General features: G+C 40.0%; 2 protein-coding genes across 14 annotated transcripts in view; one reads left to right on the top strand and one right to left on the bottom strand.

Moving 5' to 3' along the window:
• PC (pyruvate carboxylase) overlaps positions 1-24,554 on the top strand; it is a 1,086,793-nt gene that overhangs the window by 938,694 nt on the left and 123,545 nt on the right. The window lies entirely within an intron of this gene.
• LRFN4 (leucine rich repeat and fibronectin type III domain containing 4) overlaps positions 1-24,554 on the bottom strand; it is a 225,934-nt gene that overhangs the window by 4,300 nt on the left and 197,080 nt on the right. For all 8 annotated transcript variants that reach the window (XM_068259517.1, XM_068259511.1, XM_068259512.1 and 5 more), the window contains one exon: positions 13,710-15,110. In XM_068259517.1, the coding sequence (XP_068115618.1) occupies positions 13,710-15,091 (1,382 nt within the window). In that variant the 5' untranslated portion in view covers positions 15,092-15,110. The remainder of the gene's footprint in view (positions 1-13,709; positions 15,111-24,554) is intronic.

Raw genomic sequence — 24,554 nt, forward strand, 5'->3', positions numbered from 1 at the left:
TTAGTTTGCCATCTTATATCAGTATATCAGTCAGTGAATATGTTTTCTTCCCTGTTCACTGTGTACATATCACCACCTTGAACAGAATGTCCCACCTCCTCGAGGTGTAGCTGCAGTAGACCACAACATATTGAGCTGAGGAGGTAGCACATCTGTTGGGCCATGTATTTATTCAACTGTTACTTGGTCTCTGCAATTTACTTAAATTTGCTCTTGTCAGAACACTGGACTTCATACACAGAGTTCTATAAATGTTTTAAAAGGGTTACTGAAGTGTCATGTGCAATAAGATAAACATGTATATGTGCAGTCCCAATCCTACTTAGAACTAGGCTGTGTTCTTTAATTATTTTTTCTTACAGTTAGTTAAAGTAAACCTGAGGCATTTGAAACAGAAGGATTTATACTTACCTGGGGCTTCCTCCAGCTCCCTGTGGTCTCTTTGGCTCCGTGTCGGTCTGGTCTCCTTTGTTAAGCCGCAGTAGAGTCTGCAATCCAGAGTTGCAGGCCACTGCACATGCACAGTTCTAGCTCTGCATGCAAGTGCAGTTTGTCTTTAGTTTTGTCTAAAGGGATCTAAGCAGCTCCTGGCTTCAAATAGCTGAAAGAGCTGCCATGTCTCTGCTCCTCCCCCCCCCCCCCCCCGCTACTTTTCCACTGCCATTATCCAGGCTAGGTGTGAAATTCTTCAAGTGTGGCTAATGTTTTCTGTTCTGAAGTACAGTGGGGAAGACTCAGGGTTTGTTTGTGGTCAATTAAGTCTAATTAGGCAATTTCTTATCTGCCTTCCATCATCTGTTGCTCCTCCTTCAAGTCCTTGCATGGACGGAAGAGGTAGAAGATTTCAATGTAAAAAGATGAGGTAATATTAGTTTTTTTGTTTTGTTTTTATAATAAACCACATTTTTAGAATGCATTTTTAATTTGCTATAGAGCTGCCCTGCAGCACTTTAACTGTGTTAGTGCAGACCACTTCTGGCTATAGCTCAGTTGGGGACTGTACAGGGGCTGGAAGCGCCGCAACTGGCTCAGTCAGGGACTTTACCTGGGCTGAAAGCAGCGCAACTGGGTTGACTGCAGTGGAGCAAAAGGACGAAAGGGGGCTGGAGGAAGCTCCAGGTAATTCTAAATCCTTTTGTCTCTAATGTCAAGTACACTTTAAGAATCCACAGCTCTAAATGTCAGTTTCTCTACAGTTGGAATGCAATGAGACTGTAGCGTAACTCTGATTAATAACAAATGAGGGTTGTAAAACACTGCGTGGCTGTGCAAAAAACAAAAACAAATCTGAGTTCAGAATACAGATAAGTTCAAGAATTTGTCTGTATTGGAGATGGAAAAATTTAAAAAAACCTTCTTGTACCTTGGGCAGGCTATAATAAAAAAAAAAAAACCTTTTAACCAGTTCGGCCTATCTGGACGAGCTTCCTCGTCCAGATAGGCACTGCTGCTGCCGCCGTCTGGTGCGCGCGATCGTGCGCGCTCCCGCTGCCCGCCGCTAGCCCCCCGATCAGTGAATGGGAATATAATTCCCATTCACTGATCTAACTTCCCTGTAGAAATACCGACTCCAGAGAGCGCGGTATTTCTGCCCCCAGGAAACATCTCCCCAGCATTTTAGTTCCTGGATGCGAGATCGTTCGCATCCAGGACTTTTTTCACTGTGGCCATCTTGTGGCCAAATAGTAAACTGCACCAACATACATTTTTAATAAAAAAAAAATATTATTTTACATTTAAAATTAGCAGTTTCCCTCCCACACCAAAAATTACCCACATACACTTTTTTTATTAAAAATAAAAAATGCAATTAAAAAGAAAAAAAAAAACCACATAAATAGTTACCCAAGGGTCTGAACTTTTTAAATATGCATGTCAAGAGAATATGTTATTATATTATTTAAAATTATAAGCTTATAAATAGTGATGGACGCAAATTGAAAAAATGCACCTTTATTTCTAAATGAAATATCTGCACCATAAATTGTGATAGGGACATCGTTTAAACGGTGTAATAACCGGGACAGATGGGCAAATAAAATACATGAGTTTTAATTACGGTAGCGTATATTAATTTCAAACTATAATGGCCAAAAACTGAGAAATAATGAATTTTTTTCATTTCTTTCTTAATCTTCCTGTTTAAATAGATTTAGAAAAAAATAATTCCTAGCAAAATGTACTAACCTAATTAGTGGCGGAAAAAACAAGATATAGATCAATTCATTGTGATAAGTAGCAATAAAGTTATAGGCGAATGAATGGGAGGTGACCGTTACTCGGATGCATGAGATTTTTGGACTGCGGTACTGAACCGAATAAACAAATATAAGACTAAAGGATTCCTGGTTCTTTCACACTGATCTGATCACAACGGAGGTGAAAAGTCGCATGGAACGTTAGAAGTGTGATGCGATGCATACAGTACAATGAAAGTATGCTTCGCTGCCACTGTAAATGCACACATAGTCTGGTAAACACGCAACAGGCTGTGTGTTACTCTGCCAGAACTGTCACTGTCTGCAATGAGCTTGTATGTTCTTCCCATGTCTGCGTGGTTTTCTCCCGACACTCAACTTTCCTCCCTCCTCTCACATCCCAAAAACATACAGCTAAATTAATTGGCTTCTCCCTAAAGTTGGCTCTAGACTATGATGGACATATAACCCTCTATAGGGAATAGATTGTAAGCTTCTCTGAGGGATAGTTAAGGGACAGCACCACATACTCTGTACAGCGCAGCAGAAGGTGTTGGTGCTATATACTTACTAAATAATAATTTCAGGTAGGCTCTAAAGACCATGCATGCTTTCGGCCTGGTGCTTACACCATTATCATCTTTATAGTGAATGTTCATTAGTGAGACTGGACTGACTGTGGGCTGAAGCTTGTGCATGACCTGTACAGTTGGCGCTTTGAGTCCGCCAGGAGAAAAGCGCAATATAAATGTTATTTGTCTTGTCTACAGTTAAGTATCTGGGTATTTTCTCCACCTCATTAGAACTGAAGAAGTGTCTAAGTAAGAGTTATGAAACCTCTCCCAGAGCACAAAAGTTTGTCCGGCTAAAGCTGCTTTATATTTCTGTTTGGTTGTACTGTGACCTGGATAAATGAGAGCCATCAGACGAAGGACACTGCCAGCCTGCAGAATCAGGCCAGTCAGGAGGTATAACTTATTCTTCATTGTACAACAGCTCTGCCGCTTTACAGCAGAAGGATTTTGGCTGTATGTTGCTTTTTGGTTTTATTTTTCTCCTCCGTTGATGGATCCTCACCAATGTGATATACCGCCACTGAATGCATTTCCTCCTCATTTATGGTACATCATGGGATAATGTTTATAATGCTGAATTAACACCAGTATCAATAAGTGAAAGCATAGCTGTTGATCGTATGCTAATAGTTGTAAAAGGTGCTCATACTCTCAGGCACATTTATTAAGCGCACTTTGGGAACAATACAGCTCAGCCGTTAAAAGCTATGGTGAGATTAACATAATGAAATAAGTAAGCACTCTACTGCAGATAAATGAAGCAACTAAAACATGCAGATTGATAGTTACGCCCATGCAGCAGCTATGTATCCAAGAGTGCAAGTAAATAGCATGAATACAGCCGTGTATTTAGAAATGGATAGCCAACCTTATTATCTAAAGTAGCTTTAGTGCCTCAGTATATTCTTTAGCAGTTGTATACTCCATTAGGCAACTGCATGAATGCTGGGATTCAAGTAGAGCTTTTACAAGTGACAGTGTTATAAATAGTCAAAACAGTCAGTGTTGGATAAAGAGATGCTTGCACTTTCTTGCTTATGATTAAGTAAATACAAATTATGGAAACATGTATTTTTTGTTTTCCTGCTCATAAAATAAACCACTATGCTCTTTCAGATGCATGAGGCTGTAAAGAGTACCTGGGGTGACCTGTGACATGATGATAACTATGTGCAAGTATAGTACCAACCCTACTTAAAACTTTTCTGTGTTCCATTTACTTTCAATTTACATTGCAAAGGGTTGAATACACCAGTGAATTATTTGTGCAGTCAGGAGAACAGAACTGGAATGGCAGCTCTCCTGAAGTGTAATTAGATGCCATTGCTTTGTGTTTGAGCTGAATGAACCAAATGTTATGTCACACTGACATGGCTAATTTTTTTACACTTCAGCATTGACATTAAGAATATAGGATTCCAGAAAAGTTCAATTTTCCATTATTACTACCCAAACTATTATTTCAGACGTTTATATTCATTTCAGGTTTGGTTTAACATTTGTATTCTAGGGTCATCAGGTGTCCTGCTATTCAAACAAACATTTCTCATATCAAGTCTGTCAGAGGAAAAGGAAGAGGATTCACAACTTAGGTCGCATTCACAGTGGGGCGTTGCATTTTAATGCAACGTAAAAGTCGCAACGTGTCTTCGTTAAGAGGTAACGCACTGCAAGCAGTGAGTTACCACAACGCAACATTATTCAACGTGAGTTTAACTTCGCACTGTGAACGGACCCATAGGATTCGCATTGCAGTGTGCTAAGCTGCATTATAAGACTTTATAACGTGCGACCATAACATCCCACTGTGAATGTGACCTAAATGAAAGACCCCTCAATGTGAGCGTTGTTTACTACACAAAATATGGCATATATTGTATTGATTTCATGGCGGAGGCCCACTGTGAAGCAGTTAAGCCCTCTGTGGTAAATTGTATTTACTTTAGTAAACATAGAATCTTACAAATCAAGGATTCAATGTGTATTCTAAAAGTGCATTTTATTTTTATAAGTCTTTAGTGTATTTATAATTACGTGTTCTAAATCAGCTAAAAGGAGGCTCTGATCAATATTAAAGAAAGATAAAACTCACATTTTATCTGTAGTCTAAAGCATTAAACATAGCCTAAAACTAATGGCAAAAAAAAAGATAGAAATGGTTTTGAAACTACTGGAAAGGTTACTACTCAAACTTCTACTTCACTCAGGAGCTGATTAATAAGATTGTAATTGCCTTAATAAAATTATCAGATTGTGTTCAGCTATTCTAAGCTGTGTACACTATGCAGAAAACCTGTTTTATCCAAGGGGAAGAGGTGAACTTTCTCTTCATTGAGCCTAACCTATGCAATTACAGTATTTTTCAGAATATAAGACGTACTTTTTCTCCCCCAAAAGTGGGGAGAAAAAGTCAGTGCGTCTTATATTCCAAAAGCCTGCTTGGCTGTAAGTAAGAGTCATGCTATTCGTGCAGAAGGCGTTATAACCGATTCAGAATCCAGCCGACAAGTCCTCCATCTGCTTCTCTATCTTCAATACCGGCTTGCGCTAATCCCCGTCCTGTTACTTCCTGGTCTGCCGCTCTCTTACTGCGTGACCTCGGTGGCTCACGTGCGTCAGGGTCACGCAGTGAGAGTGCGCCAGACCAGGAAGTAACAGGACAGGGATCAGCGCGAGACGGTAGTGAAGACAGAAAAGCAGATGGAGGACTCGTCAGCTGTATCATTACTTACAGACAAGCAGGCTTATCTCCGGCTGTCTCCCCGGACGACAAATGGCTGCACATACTGCCTGGCTGAGACCTCACTGGCTGCCTAAAGGGGTCTCTTTGGCTACCAATAGGGGGTCATAAAAAGCGGCACAGCATAATGAATGTGGTTAATGGAGCTGGTTGGGGTGGCAGGGGGTTAGTGTAGCTAGGGAGGTGGCAGGGGTCAGTGTAGCTTAGAGAGCTTGGGAAGGGGGCAATGTCCACAAGATGCTCCCGGAACTTGGACGCACCTAGGTAAAGTGTATTTTTTTCCCCCTGATTTTTATCCTCTAAACCTAGGTGCGTCTTATATTCCTGAGCGTCTTATATTCCGAAAAATACGGTAAGTAATTGCTTTGCAAACAAAGTACAATTTGCCTCTACATGACAGACCAATCTTTTTATGGTTTCTATAATTTTTTTTCTGTATTTAATATTTTAGAGGAAAATGTAATTTGTGTTTCATAGGACTTTAAAAAGTGCATGGATTATTTTAGTTTCCAAAGGGAGCGATCTGATTCCCGGTCATTTTTCTGAACAAGTTTGTACAGAAGTGATCGAAAAATCAATCGGAAATCCAATCACACCTGACAAAAATTATTGATTCGATAGTCGAGTCGAGCTGTTGGGAAATTGCACTGTGTGTAAAGGCTTAAAGTACCAGCTTGTCATTGCCATTGTTTGCATTCGAAATCCTCAGTAGGCTGTACTACTGCAGTGTATGCAGATGTTATAATGTGTTTAGGAGAAGGACAATGTCCACAAACATGCTAACCCACTGTATCCCTCCCCTCCTTCTTCCATGTCCCCCATTTCCCCCTGCTTGGTCCGTGCCTGTATGAATCTTGGTCATGCCAAATAAAGCGATCTTTGATTTGATAGTTTGTATAGTGAAACTGTAAAAGCAGTAGGAAGATTTTAACACATTATTCAAGCAGAGACCAGCACAAACTGCAGATAGGATTTATAAGGACAGTGTAACAGCTGATGCTGGGGGTGACATACCAGTATGTTAAAAAGGAGGCAAAGTAAATAAACAAACATGACTGATTAGGGCCCCATTTTAAGAGCACTTAAGTTTACTTAAACTAACTCTTAAAAGTTTGTGTTTTAACTGATCTTCCACACAAAACACAGGTGCGATTAATAAAAATAAGTCTATAAAAATAAATGTCTTTGTTGGGTACCTGCAATCCTCCAGCAAAGGAAGGAAAGAAAGACTTGGCGTTATTTCCCCAGGGAACACTGTAGTCATATGTGAGCAATCCTTATAGATACCAGTACTCTTGTGTTCTCTGCAAGTAAATTGGCAGCCTTTGGCATCAAAATTAAATTCTTCCTAAGATCTTATGATTCCTTCTATTTCTGTAATTTCACCCCCTACACCATATCTGTCTATTCTGGATCCTTAAGTCTAAGACTGATCTCAAAGCAAAAATATGATTTAACCTTTCTGCTAATCTGTAAAACAAAGGATAAAATTGTCATACCGTTAAGGGGGCCACACACGATACAATAAAATGATATGATTTTTACTTCAATTAGATAAAAAAAATTCCACTTTTTTTTTTGTATTCGAGCAAGAAATTTGATTACAATTCCTGTTTTTATTCCGTAAAAGTTGATCGATAATGGTGGATTTTTCCGATCAATTTTTATGAAAATTAAATGGTGTAGGGTAGATTGTCAATTTATTAATATACACACCCTAGCAATGTTCTCACTTTCCAATCATTTTTATCATAATTGAGAAAAAAATGGAACATGTGTGGTACATTGGTCAGATTTTTGAAATGTTACAATCAGAAGAATTAATTGCAATTCTTGAATTGAACAGATAGTTAAAAAATTTGTATAGTGTATGGCCACCTTTGGAAGTGTGTACATACATCCACTTTTGACTCACCAATTTTACCACTTCCACGTAGTATGAGGGCCACCCGATTTTGGATGCTATTCACAGAAGGGGTAGGTAAGCATACTACATGGAAGTGGTAAAATTGGTCAAAATTGGATGTGTGTATCCACCCTTAGGTCCCTTGCTGGTCCACATAATACTGCATCATTTGCAGTATGTAGTACTGCAGCTGGATGTTGGCATTTTTCCTATCCGTCTGATGACTGTTATTTATAGGGCTGTTTAGTACCTCAGGCAGACTCTTTTATCAGTTTCAGGAGCAGAGTGTAGGGATGCACTACAATGCATTATGGGAGGCTCAGGGTTACAGCACTTTGTGGGATGTGAAGGTTTAAGAAATCTAAAATACAGATTGTATCTGAATAGATTTTGGTATATATTGTCCCCTACCTGCTTCCTTTAACTTATTGTACTTTAAAAACTGCAGCTCTGCTGTTTATGGGGTTTTATAAACATAAGCAAATATGTCTATTTTTGCAGGTTTTGGTGCAGTCACATTAGCTGCACAGCAGTTCCCTTCTTCCTCGCCCCTCCTTTCCTCTCCTGGGTTAGTTTGCTACATCACATCAATGTGCTGCATCACCATCAAATGGGGAGTGTAGCTGGGCTGCCAAATACTCTCTACCATTGTGGCTTATGACGGAGTAGCATGGCATGACCTGCCACTCCCCCTCCCTCCTTAACTGCCTTTCTTCTGAAAGAGGGCATGACTGGGCTACGAGCTGCACCCCTCTCTCTTTATGACATACAGAAAGCTGCTGTTCCAGGGATTAGGAATTAGTATGCAGTACATAGTCTGGCATGCAACAGTATAAGGCTTCTTGCACACTACATGCGATTCCAATTTCCAATTTTGACAAAATTTTACATGCGATTAAATTTTGCGATTTTTTTTTTTTTTTTTTTTTTTTTTTTTTTTTTTTTTTTTTTTTTTTTTTTTTTTTTTTTTTATATTGGTACTGCATGCTGCGTTTTTCTTCTTATTTTGATAGCATCCAGGAAAAAATAGAAATTGCAAATCTGATTTGCATTGTGCAGGGGGGTCCTAAGGAGTATTGCAGCATAAGTCACATGACTGTTCAGCAACCAGCAAAAGCAGAGATATTTGCCAACTGTTGAAAATTACGATGTAACTTTTTTATGGTATGTGGATGGGAGTGGACAAGGATCCATAGAACGTAGCTTTGATGTGCATGTCCATGCAAAGTTTTTAATGTATATACTATATGATAATTTAGCAAACAGTGTCCAAATTTCACCTTCAATACAATCTTCTCCCACACAGACAAAGCTGTAGGAGAAGATCACACTGACCGCTCAGAAGCATGTATAGGCGGGAATGTGGGTCACCCATCTGTTAGTTTACAAGTCCATTATTTCACCTTACCTATTTGAGCTTCTTTACTGATAAAAAAGCAAAAAAAAAAATTTACTGTAGTGCCTTCATTTGTAAAATCTACTCTGATCAGAAAACCTGTAAACGAACTCATAACAAGCCATGTTCACACAACAGCAGCAGATAAAAAAACACTGCAGTATCAAACGTTCAACTGTATTACCCCAATATTACTCTTTAATCTGATTCTGACAGCATGAAGACGGTATTGTTGCAGGAAATGTCTGCACACTTTTAGCAAAGCAATGTAGATAAGCATCAGTCTTCGTCTCCGACATGTCGTGTGATGATTGTCTATAAAGCTTAAGTATGCTTAACCTTACTGTTAACAATATATTGTTGGATGCCTCTGTGTGGCTGAATAATACGTGTAACTATGGAAAATTGCTGAGTTGAATTCTTATTTCCATAATACATCTATTCCAACTGATGAATGAGAATATTGTAAATGGAGGAGCATCTAAATAACCCAGGCATTGTTATGTAGCTTATTCTTCGGGGAATGTATAGCAGTGTTTACTATGCACAGAAAGTAGAATATTCAGTACTTTTGAAAAGCACTGTGATAGTACTGCGGCGTTCTGCACGATTTCTGTATCAGCTAACACGACCCTTTCACCCTAATATGCATATCGGGCCCTTAATCATTAAACCTGTCATGCTACTTTGCCATTTTCTTGTACTTGTATCTGACTGCTTAACCTGCTGTATATACAACTGCCAATATTTCAGGCATGAATGCTGACCTTTAACTTGATGTCTTAAAGGTCAATTCAATAATCCAAACTGTAATCTTATATCATTTATAGTTTTCTAAAGATTATGTGCTTTCCAGATATTGTAGGAAAAATAGAATTAAAACCCATCGAAAGTCCATTGAAGAAACTCAACACTAGGGGAATTTGACTAGCTTAGTGCCAATGTTATTTTACCCCCATAGTATTGGGGGGGATTTGTAGGTAGTGGATAGTGAAGCCTATTCTAGCTGCAGTATTTTACTAGTGTACCACCAGGGTTCATGTTAAGGCCATGGAAGTTCTTGGATCTCTCATAGTAAAGAAAATCAACTTACAGGGATACAGACATCAGTAATTCCTTGCCAAACAACCTTTTAAATTGTTTGCATATTTATTTTAAATTGTATGTTGTAAAATCTGCCAGCTGTTTCCTTTGTTCTTTTTAGTCCATTACTTCCATTCTATTTTTTTTATAGTGGATTACCAGATTAGTCTGTGAATAGATCTATACATTAAACATTAAAACAATCCAGAAGTGATCCCAAGGCCAAAAGGAAAGGACATATCCAGAAACAATGTTTTAAAGGACCACTATCACGAAAAAAATAAAAAATGTAAAATGCATGTAAACACATACAAATAAGAAGTATATTTCTTCCAGAGTAAAATGAACCATAAATTACTTTTCTCCTATGTTGCTGTCACAGTAGGTAGTAGAAATCTGGCAGAACCAACATGTTTTGGGCTTATTCATCGCCTCGTGGGGATTGCCTTTACTCTTTATAAAGATATTCCCTGAAAATGATTTATATAAAGATGCTGGCCAGCCTCCCTGCTCGCTGCGCACATTTTTGGCAGCTGGACAGAGCAACTTCCATTTACTAAGTACTTTTGAAAATTAAGAAAACTATAAGAATCCCCCATGAGGGGCTGGGCTACTCCAAAACCTTGCTTCTGTCAGATTTCAACTACCTACTATAAGTGATAGCGACATAGGAGAAAAGTAATTGATGGCTTATTTTACCCTGGAAGAAATATGCTTCTTATTTGTATGTGTGTACATATAGTTTAAATTTTACGATTTTCGTGATAGTGGTCCTTTAATAAAAAGAAATACCCTGGCTAGCCAGCTTTTTTTTTTGTTTTATGTAAGCGTTTTTTTTTTTTTTTTTACATTTCTTTTTTTTTTTTTTTACATTTCTTTTTTTTTTTTTTACATTTCAGACTGTTTCCTAGTAAAGATGACACTACTTTTTGCATAGCTTTCAGTTCAGTAGTCTGTGCCCATAATAGGCAGCGCTCGTGCTCGGTCTTCTAACTCTGTGCCCAAGTAATGCAGTGTCACTGAGCATTTACAGTTTGTGCTTGGCTGTGCGGGGCACAGATGCAGGAGTGCAGCTGCCTCAGGGAGGGAATGGGAGGTAATGGGTGAACTAATGTGAGGTTAATAGTACCTAGTTCATGCTCTTTCTGAACATCGGGAATCTACTGCCAGGGAATCAAATTTTGTTAATGGTGATTGTCAGGAGTGGGAGGAACAGCGAGGTATGTGCAGAATAAAGACACATGGCTGTTATTTTAATACTTCAAAATTACGTTGGGGATGCTTTATCTGCAGCCTGGTTATTTACATTTGGTTACATTTTTGGTTGAAAAAAAAAACACATTTAGCAGGCGCAGATAATATTAAATATAAAAAACACATCCAAATGTATTTTGAAATCAATGCAACCACCTCATAATTGCTGCCTGGTCAGTATATAAGCATGGTTGGTTAGCTCTACTTGAGTGTGCTTAATAATGTAACCTATTTCCATGAGTAATTTTAGTTCTGTTTTATAATACATGCTTGTATATCTTATTGTTTACATTTTTCAAATGACTCCTCACCAGCCCATACTTGCAATGTCTGTGTACGCTAATGTGTTAACATGTCCAGTGATAAAGAATGAGAATGTTTTAAGGTGGCTATACACTTATAGATGGCCACCAGATCAACCTTAAAGCGGACCCAAACCAAACATTTTTTTAATTAAAAATATTTAGTTGCACCACTCTGACACATACAAAGATAAATAAACACTCCTTGAAACCAATGATCATTTCAGTGCATGCTTTTCACCCTTCTTTTAATAGCTAGGGTTATACTGGGGGCAGCCATTAGCAATTCCTCCATTACCGGACACCATCTACTCCACCAGTTTGCCGGAAAAATCCCGGCAATTTGAAAGGAAGGGAGGGGTTCCTCCAATAAATGTAAAATATTTTATATTTGTCATCATGCAGCTGAAAAAAGGTTGCTATTTATAATTAAAATTTAGAATATAGATTTTATTTCTGAAATCTTGTATTTTTAATTTGGGTCCACTTTAAGATCAAATCCGATCAGAGAGATTTATTGGCTGCTCCCACACTGCACACAGATTTTAGCATGAAATCAATTCAAAATCTGCGGAGCCGCCGTCTGACTCACCACTCCCAGGCCTCCCCCTATGGCCCCGTTCACACTGCACGCGTTGCCGTCCGGATTTCGGCAACGCGTGCAGGAGGCAGACATGCACGACATCAGACAGTGCATAGACTGCACTGTCTGATGTTCACACTGCATGCGTTCCGGACCAGTGCGGTCCAGGAACGCGTGCTGCACGCATTTTTTCCCAAAACGCGCGGCCATCCGTTTTTGTTGATGTGAATGGGGCCTATCTGTGCTCCCCCAGCCGGCAGAAGTAATCTCACCGGTTTGCTGGGGCATGTCCTCCCAGGTCCGGAGCCGTAACTTCTTCTCACGGATTGTCTCCTCCTCTGTGTGTCCTTCTCCTCTTCCTGTCATGCGACAAGCCGAAAGATCAAACACTAGAGGGTCGGCAGCATACACACCACCCTCTTGTGTTTGAACTTTGGCTTCTCACTTGACAGAAAGGAGGACACACAGAGGAGGAGACCCGCCGGAAGAAGCTAAAGCACCAAACCTGGAAGGATACATGCCACCGGACAGGTGAGAGTACTACCGCTATTCTGTGTCAACCGTCGCAGAATTAAATGTCCCCCAATTAAGCAAAATGTTCCACCTGGTCCAATCGACAGAATGGATTGATTTCGGGTGGAAAGCGATCCATTGGGCAAAGTCAACCACAGTGATTGAATGTGCGGTAAAACTGTAAAATCGAGTAGTGTATGGCCTACTTTGGAAGTACATATTTTAGACAGGAGTCATGATGCTTTGTAGGTAATTTATCTGTACAAAAACAAAAGTACTAGCTTATAGTGTACATACTAGGGTTGACATCTTAAACAGAAGGTATAATCAATAATAGAAGTACATAGTATTTTTCACTAGGACACCTATTTAAGACATTTTTAACCACGCTTAAAGTGGATCCGAGATGAAAAACTAACTATGACAAGTAACTTGTCTATATATCTTATCTAAAGTTTAGATAGTTTACACAGCAAATCTAGCTGCAAACAGCTTCAACAGTTTCATGTTTATTTATTACTGTGATACAAAGACAGCGGCCATGTTTTGTTTGTCACATTACACACAGACAAGCTACAACTGCATCTCCAGCCCTCAGCTCACTCCCCTCTCCTGCTCCCTCCTCCCCTCTACGTCTGAAATCTCTGGCTAGTAACCTACTCCTCCTCCTGCCCAGACTGAGTTCCCATAAGCCCTTGCTACATGGAGTGCTGCCAAGGCACTTTGAGCTGTGGGCGAGGCTTGTTTCTAGGGAATTAGAGTATTAAAACAAAAACATAAGTATTTGGCTTGAGGAATGCCCTATAAAATAGATGTAAGGAACACAATTATGCAATGAGTAAAAGTTTATTTCGGATCCACTTTAATTAGAACTACACTAACACTTTAAAACCTAAGAGAGAAGCACAACTACAGTTACTAAATGATCATGCAGCAAAGGATGGTACACTTGTAATTGCAGCCTATAAGCAACACAATAAAGTGGTGTTAATGGAAGGTCACCTTGGCAAAGTTAATGTACAAATATTATAATTTGATGCCACTTTGCATATGATTAACTTCTGTGGTGCTGAAAGTGAACTCAGTGTTGACCTTTTATACAGTGTAATACTGCACAGGTTCAGTTGCATTTGTCATGTTTCTGTATGGTTTGCCTTACCTGTATACAAGTGTGTCATCATCTGTGCAGTTGTACTGGATCTGGAACATCCACACTATGTAGGCTGATCGGTTCATGTACCAGCGTATCAATGCAGAGGATGAAGTTACATCAGACACCAGCACTGCGTTTTCTGGTGATTTTCTTTCCTCTGTACCATTGGCTGATGTCTTGGAGGAAGTTGTGATGTCAGAAGACCCAGGGGCCTGTCTGAGTACACTAACTGTTCCATTGTTTCGGTGGGGCAAAGGAATCATTTTTAGATCAACTTGGGCTGTAGATTCCCCTGCAGCATTAATCGCTATACAAGTGTAGGCTCCATCATCCCTGATAGTGGTGACAAGTATGTCCAAAGTACCATTCCGGTAGGAAGCAGTCCTAGAAGAGTTGGACATTATCTTATCATCCGGGGATACCCAATGTATAACAGGCTCTGGATCTCCAATAGCTCGGCATTTCAGTGTTGCACGTTGCCCTTCTAGCACCCAGAGTTGATGTGTATGTCGAGTGATAAGGGGGGGCTCACAGGTGAATTCTTCCTCCGGTATGGACCAGAAATATCGCCCTGCTAATTGTGGCGGGGAAGCACACGTTTCCATATCATCCTCTCTCACAAGTCGACGTAACCATAAGAGTTCACAGTTGCAGTGAAATGGGTTACCTCCAAAATTGAGGACTATGGTGGATGTATAAGGGGTAGGACTAACCACTCCAGTCTGGGAACGAACAAAAAGTGGATCTGGAGGTAGTGTGTGTAGTCGGTTAGATGTCATGTCCAATCTAGAGAGTTTGTATAATTCAGAGAATGTCCCCTCCATTACATAGTCTATGAGATTATGGTCAAGGTTTAGAGTATGAAGGCTAACCATGTTCTGAATAGATTCCCATGGAGCACTGATTAAGTTGTTATAAGATAAGTCCAGGTCCTCCAAGGTAAGGAGGAAGTCATCAAAAGTGGGCACTGGGATTGTCACAAGCTGGTTATTGTTGATGATAAGATGCTGAAGGTTAAGCATACCCCGCAATGCTTCTTCATGGATGGAAGTTAAACGGTTTCCATCTAGGTGTAAAGACCTAAGGCTCTCAAGGTCCCCAAAGGTGTAAGGTTGAATGGTATCTATAGTGTTTCTTGACAGAGTGAGGTCCACCAATCCTGTCATATTAATAAAGTCTTGTTGTTCCACCACCCGAATGAAATTGTCAGCTAGACGTAACTCCACAGTCCTGCGATCTATGTTAGGTGGCACATACAGAAGGCCCTTGTTGGCACAGAGTGTGCTGAGTGATTCAGAAAGGTTTTGGCAGGTACAATGGAAGGGACACGAATGGACCATGGTCACAAGGCTTCCTAACAGCAGAACACCCCTGACCAACCTTTCCATGGTAGATGAAGTATTAACCCTACAAAAAAATATAAAAAATGATTATCTGTCTTTGTTTTAACATATCATCAGATATAAGCCAGTCAGTACATTCTCAACATTTTTATGTATGTGCAATGTTTCTTCCATTAGAAGATTGATTACAAATGTCAGCAGCACAAATATCTTCTGGCAAAGTGTGGACATCTTAACACAGATGATTATGAATTCTGTAATCATATTTTATGTATAGGAGGTTTTAGCACTTTAGGAAGTATTCACTGTGCTTGTTATAGCTGTAAGCCATTTTGCAAGCTCTGTAAAGGGAAATAGATCATCTAGTGTAGACAGAATATATTTCTTTTTCAGGAGTCGCTGGTTGTCTATTTTCTTTTTAGCAGTAGTTTGCTGCCAAAGTACACACTATTAAAATGTGAACATTTTTTTCCTCGGCACCTATACCCTGCATGCCCTCTCAAATCAAATGCCTCCAAGGATTTGCTATTCACTTTAAATCTATGGTGGCATTTATGAGCCATGTTTTATGTGTCTACAAAACATGACCTAAACCTTTTCTATCTGGTTTTATATATATATATATATATATATATATATATATATATATATATATATATATATATATATATATATATATATATATATATATATATATATTTTACGATGGATGTACTTTAAATCAGAACAAATGTAAATATTCAGCAGAGTAGTATTATGAATCAGAGCATTAGATGTGTAGAGGAAGGATATACTGTACACCACAGGAACAGTAGTACGGCTTATTGGAACAGGTGTCTGGCTACAGCGGGCGTGACAACCTATCTACTCTTACTTCCTGTGTGCCCTGTTGCGTCACATGTATTATATATATACATCATGTGGTAAGTATAAAAACATATATATATATTTTTTATATACCCATGCTCCATTGTGGTCACCAGAAAGAACTGTTAGATAACAGTTCGGGTAACCTTTTGGCTTACTGTTGGAACTTTGGTATAATAACTGCAGGGGGTAAAATGGATCAACACAGTGGATTACTAACTAGGATTATGTTGAAATTACCCCCTTGGGAAGTCACAATCAATCGCTCCAGGATATAGACTCCAGCTAGCCAATAAGAGAGACTGACAGGACTAGATTTACAGTGGAGACACAGTGCCCAGGGACTGGAAGACTGGATGCCACACCATCGTTGTAAGTAAATGTTCGTTCTATGAGAATAATTGGCATTTACTACTTTAATTGCATTAGGGGGAACGAGTTTTAGGTTGCCTATCCTTAACCTTTTCGGGACCATGTGAATGAGATCCTACGCCGCACTTGTGGCTGTTCTAGCCTGATGCGGCGTAGGATCTACGCCGGCCCGCAATTTCCGCTCCCGACGCGATCGTGCGCACCCGGAGGGGGAGATTAAGCTGTCATATGACAGCCGACATCTCCCCCGAGTGATCAGCAGCCATCGCGTATGGCTGCTGATCACACGATCACTACGATCGCCGTCGGATCGTAGTGATCTGTTTGACAGCTGCGGCGGCAGGGGGGGAAAGAAGAGGATCCACTCACCTCCCTGCCGTTCCAGCGACGATCGGCGCCCCCCTCCGCTCTGGCCGGCATCTCCGCTTCATCTGACGTCAGCCCCGGGTCCCGGCTTGATGACGTCATCAAGCCGCGACCCGGAACTGCTCGTCAGACAGAACGGAGATGCCGGCCGGAGAAGAGGGTCCCGTGCGGCTCATCGCTGGAGCCTGGAAGGTAAGTGAAGGCTGCGGGCAGAAGGGGGAGGCACAGGCCACCATGGGGGACACCACTCTAGCCAGCCACACACGGGATCCGGCCGCCTGACCCCCCCAAACGCGCGCACCCCCTTCCCGCGCAAAATGCTTGGTCCTTAAGGGGGGGTAGGTGGCCGGTCCCGAAAAGGTTAAAAATGTACATGAAGTAACATGTTGACATACACATATATTTAGTACTAGTCCTACTTTTTGTTGTTGCATTTTTTTGAATGGGTAATAGACCAAAGCTTTATCTCCGCGTTGAACTCAGACTGCAGGAGCAATTCTCCATGATAACGAATTAGAAGTCATAACATTTCTGTGTGAGTGTTCAAATACTTCTGACAGCAGAATAGAGTTAAACAATTCAATACACTGTGAGAACCTAATAAACAGTTATGCCAATGACTGGTTCAGGGTCGGTTTCATAGTAGGTCCACTCCTGCATTTCCCAGAGCAAATGGAAGTGGACCAACGGACAAGCAGGACACACCTCATGCTTTTCGACAGAAAAGAATGGACCTGCTAACCTAAGTACATCTCCATCATGTTTGTTGCTTTTCTGCAATGCCCAAACCTGACCTATGCAATTTTTTTAAAATTATTATTGGTATGGATTACTTACAAGCAGAGGCCTCTAACGGTACCCTCCCCTTCCCCGTACACACACACACACACACACACACACACACACACACACACACACACACACACACACACACACACACACACACACACACACTCTCACTCTCACTCTCACTCTCACTCTCACTCTCACTCTCACTCTCACTCTCACTCTCACTCTCACTCTCACTCTCACACTCTCACTCTCTCTTTTCCAAGGGAACCAGCAGGATCCTGTTACATGTTGAGGCAACTACTAAACTACTACACAGGCTTCCAGAATTGCAAACGCATAAAAAACACGTGTTTCCTGCACCACCCATTCCAAATCTCCCCTTTAGTTTTCTATTTTGTCTCGTCACTCAAGAGCATGACTTCAGTTTCCTCCAGTTGTTGCACATTTAAGTCATACAAGTATTTAAAACTTATATGTAATTTAGATCGCATTTACTATATAGTGTTCTTTTATTTTCTTGTAGTTCAGGAGGAAAAAGTTTTGATGGAGATATTCTTTTCAATTTAAGAAATTAACAGCCAGTGAAACATAAAAACACTTAATCAGTCGCCTTTTCCCTTGCTGGTCAATTACTTTGTGTATTTCCTGCCACCACTGTTACCAGCCTTGAAGCAAAATAACATGAGCACAATGAGAATGGGCAATCTATAGCAGAACAGCAGCAGCAGTAGTCTATAATAGTGTCTAACAAAGAGATCAGCCAGCAGTTTGTGAAGACTGAGACAGAGCTATTTCTGTTTCTCACAGGGCTCCTTTGCCCTCCATATTTATTTTTAGTTTTACATGGCCACCAGTTTTAATGTGCAGTATTTTATGTATTTTTTTACATAATCCTCCAGGATAGTTTTCTGTATTTATCCTCACCCTGTTATGTGACCCTTTTTTGTTTAGTTGTTGTACAGTGGGGAATAACACTAGACATTTATTTGGCTAGTTTTTATAATTTCTATCTTTATTTTCATCAAGGTGTCCCCTTGTTTAGATGGCATTGACAAATGCCAAGAGAATTATGGAAGCAGCGTTCTCTGCCACTGCTCATCTCGCACAGAGCTGTGCTGAAGCAATTACAAATTCTCTGTCGCAGTAGGAAAGTGTTGCATATTTATTGACTTGGGAAGATTAAGGTTGGTTAGTATTTGGAACTAAGAATCATATGGCAAACACCCAAAAACTAAATTAAACTAGGATTCTTTTGCTTGTGAGGGTTTCCCAACAGCCCATTAATATGATCAAGGGCATTTTCCATAATAGGATGAATGGATCCAATCGGAATGGACAATTTCAAAGATGCCTTGACTGGGGGCCCCACGTTGGTTTAGTGTTACATCAAGTAGGAATTCCCAGCAAAGGCACCTCTAACTTATTCACCAGGATCTACCAGTGGCCCGTTGATTTGACCAGTGAGATTCCCTCTTGCTGAATATTCATTGGCTTATTCTGATTTTGATTGACTCATTCCCAAACAATGTACAGTTTGCAATACAACAGCATGCAAGTCAGAATTATTTGATTCTGTTTGAACCTCCCCCCACAGCCAAGGAGCTGCTCCCCCAGTAATTGCACCATTAACTACTAAAGTAAGGTACTATATTAAGCCATAAAATACAATTCTAATTACCCACTGCTCTGTCTACATCATGACCATGCATTGCAAGCATTTCAAAATAATCATAAATGATCTTATTTCATGTCCTGGCTGGTGGCTGGATAGTGTAATGGTTAAGGGCTCTGCCTCTGACACAGGAGACCTGGGTTCGAATCTCGGCTCTGCCTGTTCAGTAAGCCAGCACCTATTCAGTAAGGAGTTCTTTGGGCAAGACTCCCTAACACTGCTACTGCCTACTGAGTGCGCTCTTGTGGCTGCCTCATAAGCGCTTTGAGTCCGACAGGAGAAAAGCGCTATACAAAAGAAGGAATTATTGAAAAAGGAATTATACCTCGGCTCATTTCTCGTGCATTGCCAAAAGAGAAAAGCTAAAAAAAAGCCTTGTTAAAAAAACGCCTTGTTCTTCACCTCCTACTTTTCTGCTCCTCGCTGATTGGCTGGGGGCAGTTCAGGAAGATTATGTGACACGAGGCACAGAAGGGAAATGGAATAAACTAAATCCTCTCATCCCTCTGCAGTAGCTGCTGAAATCCGATGTATGCTCTGCTCACATGTATTTACAAACTAGATATGACGTGCCATTTCTAGTACATAGCTCAGTGGGGAAGAGGGCTGGCAATGTATACACCATTTCAGGCAGAGGAGAAAAAAGTGGGAGAAAATGACATCAGAATTGGCTTCAGTCAGAGGAAGTAAAAAATGGAAAACATCTGGATTCGTTTTCCCTTTATTAACTATGTAAATTCTCTGAAATCAAAACAGACGGTGGACGTACAATACATATGGGAAACCAGCGAATTGGGGCAAGCACCGGTCTTAATAATAAATAAAGCTATCCAATATAAACCAATAATACTGAGTGTGCAGAAAGGGATTATATACCTATGATAACCTTAAACTAAAGACTCATCCCCATAAGACCGCACCACACATATTGTAAATGAGTACAAAAAGCTTTATTAAACCTTAAACTAAAGACTCATCCCCATAAGACCGCACCACACATATTGTAAATGAGTACAAAAAGCTTTATTAGACCTTAAACTAAAGACTCATCCCCATAAGACCGCACCACACATATTGTAAATGAGTACAAAAAGCTTTTTGTACTCATTTACAATATGTGTGGTGCGGTACAATACATATGTTCTTTAAGTAGAACAAGTATTTATCTACTTATGTATGTGTTCTTTTCCTGGGATATTATGGCTGCTCCTCATACTTTAAGCTGCAGATGGGTGTGGCAACCATTCTTGCATTCCATTTTTCTCCTGCCTATCTTCTAACTAACATACTTATGTCACTATATCTCAGCAACAAAGTATTGCATAACAAATGCAGATAAACTAAGCTAAAAAAAAAATCTGTTGTTCATACCTTTGAGAAAAATTCAGTATGTGTGAAATACAGTAGAGTCTCAGTTAATCAGCAACAATGGGGATTAACCGATGCCAGATAAGTTTACTTTCAGATTGCTTGAGACTCAATGTCAAATTGTCCTAGCTAATACAGTACTATACCCCACTCTATATACATACCACAAACTGGTTGCTAATCAAGCTGTGTACACACGCACTATTAGTGTCACCTGTCAGGAAGGAGTTTGATCCTGTGTTTGGCACTGCGGTGTACCAGAGTGACATGTACTCTTGCTATGGAGAGGGCAGAAGGGACAATGGCATGGCACACAATGGATTGGCTTCTGGTGGATGAGGTCAATCTGAGAACATTGAGAAGTTGCTGGCTCTTTAAGATCCAGCGTGCCTTAAAGCAGGATTGTCGGCCACAAAATCTGATTCCATTTTTACCCAGTGCTCTGTGATTATTATGCAGTCTGTAGCCTGACCGTGCATTGCAAGTATTCCAACATAATCATAAATGTTTCTGCTGTAATGAATCTTTTTTCAGTCAGCCTGACTCCTTTCTGGTGCATTGCTAGAGAGAAGGAAGTTTATCTCCCCTCCCACATTCCTGCTACTCACTGATTGGCTGAAGGCAGTTCAGTGTGACTGGCTGAGGCTGAGAAGGGAGGTACAGTTCCCTGCAGAAGCTGCGGAAATACGATCTATGCTATGCTCACATGTATTTACAAAGCAAGCTAGATATGACAGTGCAGTTTTTAGGAGAAAAAAAGTAAGAGTAAATTACATCGGGATTCACTTCAGTCAGAGGCAGTAAGGATGGAAAATTAATGGAACAGTTTTCTCTTTATTTACTATATAACATTCACTGAAATCAAAATGAGGACAGGACAATACATGTGTTAAGTAGAACAAGTATTTATCTGCTCTTATAGTATGGCTGTCCCTGCTGCTTTAAGAAACCTCAGCTGTAATATCTCTTCTCTACTCTGTAATAATGACATTACAGTGAATTACATAAGATCAGATAGCGTAATGTGCTTGTGTTGGCACATCTTGTATGCACTCTATTAATTATATGGCCTTTCATCATCAACTGCAACTGTATTCATCAAATGTTGGCTTTTAAGTGAACAAGAGCACATCTTAAACCACAGCTGTCATCGGAGAAATATGGAGGCCAGTATTGCTGACTTCGGACTGAAAGAGTCTCATTTCCTTGCTGTGATACGGCTCCGCCTCTATAATCCTCTCTAAATCACTCCTCAGAAATAAGTATAGTAAGTAATGAGTCATACTACTACCCTAATTTGCAAGCTTGTCTCCGGTGGGTGACTAACCAAATATTACAGCCACAGGAGCAGCATCGCCTCCAGACAACAGATGTTTTCAGAAAGTAGTCATGTGAATCTCATAACTTGTTTACTTCAAAGGATAATCGTGCTTCTAAATATGCTGCGTCAATCCCAGATTGTCTGCAGAACTGTAATGCAATTAGGAGCTATTACTGAATTCGGCCCTTTTCCCCAGTGAGATCTAAGAATTCCTTTGCTGCTTAACCTAGTTCCAATAAGGTAGTTCTAGTCTGTGTGTTGGGGTGGGGAGTGCATTGCTGTCTGTCTCCACTGGAGATGTTCCTTCACTTCCTGGCCGTGGAATGTCCCAAGAGACATTTCAGTTTAAATATGGAAACCAGTAGTCCTGGAAATAGGGGACGTCAATAAAAACTAGTCAAGTGTAGCGATGATCAATGAGATGCTAATATTTCCGAGTTCATGCAGGATTAGGTAAATTTGTATGCAAATTCAGGCAGCTTGAAAATGGACAAATCTAGTCCCACCAAGGTTTAAATTGATTGGTCCATTTTCAAGCTATGTATATTTGCATAAACCATTACATAAACCTGCATGAACTTGGAAACATTTGCATCTCATTGATAATCCATAATCAAGAATTCTAAAGTCTGGTACACTCTTTCAATTATGATTGTTGAATCACTGACCATTTGTACCACCACCTCTATGTAGTGTGAGAGTTTTCTTCCCAATCTGCTGATACTATTCAATATCTGTTGACTCTCATACTACATAAAGGTGGTAAAATTAGTCAGTGATTGGCCAATCATAATTGTGTACCAGGCTTTACTCTTCCCCACCTTTTGTCAGCAGTGCTAATTTGCATACATTCCTGGTTATATCCCTGGAACACAATACCAACATTTTGCCATTAGGGATGATCAGTGAGATGCGATTAGTGCCAGCTTGCATAGATATTCAAATTGTATGCAGCTGGGAAATGGACCAATCAAATGAACTCCCTGTTGACTTTCATTTTCCCAATTCTGAACTGAATGCAATTTACATTAAGGTAGGGTGTATGCTTATCCCAATTGCTAACATTTTCCTTGCATCCAAAATCGCATTCCATTGCAAGTCAGAGGGATGACTGGCACTTGAATGCAATTTCTGCATGCAGGGAAAAGTGAACAAGGGTAATACCTACAGGGTAATCTTGCACACCATATGCGATTTTCCATTGACAAGCTGCTTTTGAATGAACTTACACGTTTAGACACACATGCTCAACAAATTGCGTGCAGAAAATTGTTTGCTTTCCACAGTGCTGAGCGTGCTCGCTGCCTAAATTTACACTTAAAGGAATACTATCAATTCACATATTTTTTTCAATTGACACAGGAATTGTTTGGGAAGTGCTGCTAAGTACTGGTGTATACATTTTAGTAGCAACTTCTTTGTTAACTGTTAGCAAAATACTTTCAAAGTTTACTGACGCCAAAACTGACGGCTTACTGAGGTATGAGGAGAGGGGAAATTCCCCTCACACTTGATCAGTTAACTCTATGTGTAGCTCTGTGTGTGACAGAGAAAAGAGCTCCCAACAGCTGCAGCTCCTGTGTCCTGTGTTTCTGACTGAAGTGTCTGAAGAGAGTAGAGGAAATGTACTGTAACTAATTGTCACAGCTTTTCATACTGTTTTTGCTTTCAGAGTTTGATATGGTTGATATTTGCGTTCTGTAGTCTGATATGCAACCCTGGCTGTGCATTGAAGCAGACACATCTTCTGCAATTGATTTGTCCCAATATAGCTAAATCCTACCCTCAATAAATTACAGTTTTTGCCTCTGATATTTAACATGAAAAGTAGGACAATTTTTATACAGCTACTTAGACATTATTTGCACACTGTCATTCTAGAACATTTGGGTATCGATAGTATTCCATTAAGCAAGTGGGAAATATTAGCATTTTACTGACCATTTCTAGTTGTCATGCAATTTTCATTGAAAGTGACCTCTGGGAATGTACTTAAACATCTGTCATCACATGTTAAAGTTATAGTGCTAATATGTATTAATCGGCAGCTAGGTAGTAAGTTTTGGAATATCTTCAGCATTTTTCATAAACCATTAACTCTTTTTAAACTAGACATTTTCCATCTTGAATCGACTGTCATGTTTAACTGTTCAGCTAAATAAAGATTTCATGAAAAAAGAGCCAGTGTCTTCATTTACAGACCTGTAGAAAAGCAGGGACTCTGGGGGACCTCCTATAAATACATATCTCAGCATGCATCTTGGTAGGCACTATCTTGTGGAGATTACCGTATGATCAAAAACCAAGCCATAGATTAACCGTTTTTCATCATAAAGAGGTAAAGAAATTCTCCAAATAAAGACTGGGCAGTATATAATCCACCAAAGCTCACATTCAAGGTGTCTGTTTCACATCAATACAGGCCATACCCCAAGCCACTCCCGCACCATGCAAATCGCACATTTTTTTGTACACTATGTACTGTAGCCTGTTACTTTAATAATAAGCAGCTCTTCACATTTAACCATATTTATGCAGTTATTTTGCATGTAAATGCGTAATTATCAGGCATAAGGCCTGTGATTTATCAGCATGTTCATAGACAAGTGAGAATGATCCTAAAGTCTGCAGGGACCCCAGCAGAAAACTGCATAATGTTCCTCTATACTAGCAAGTCAACCTAATATTTTAACTCCTTTGTTAGCAAGTCGTTCTAATAACCTGCCCATTACATTTTCATATTATCCTCA

The sequence above is a fragment of the Hyperolius riggenbachi genome, chromosome 11 (assembly GCF_040937935.1).
Source record: "Hyperolius riggenbachi isolate aHypRig1 chromosome 11, aHypRig1.pri, whole genome shotgun sequence".
NCBI lineage: Eukaryota > Metazoa > Chordata > Amphibia > Anura > Hyperoliidae > Hyperolius > Hyperolius riggenbachi.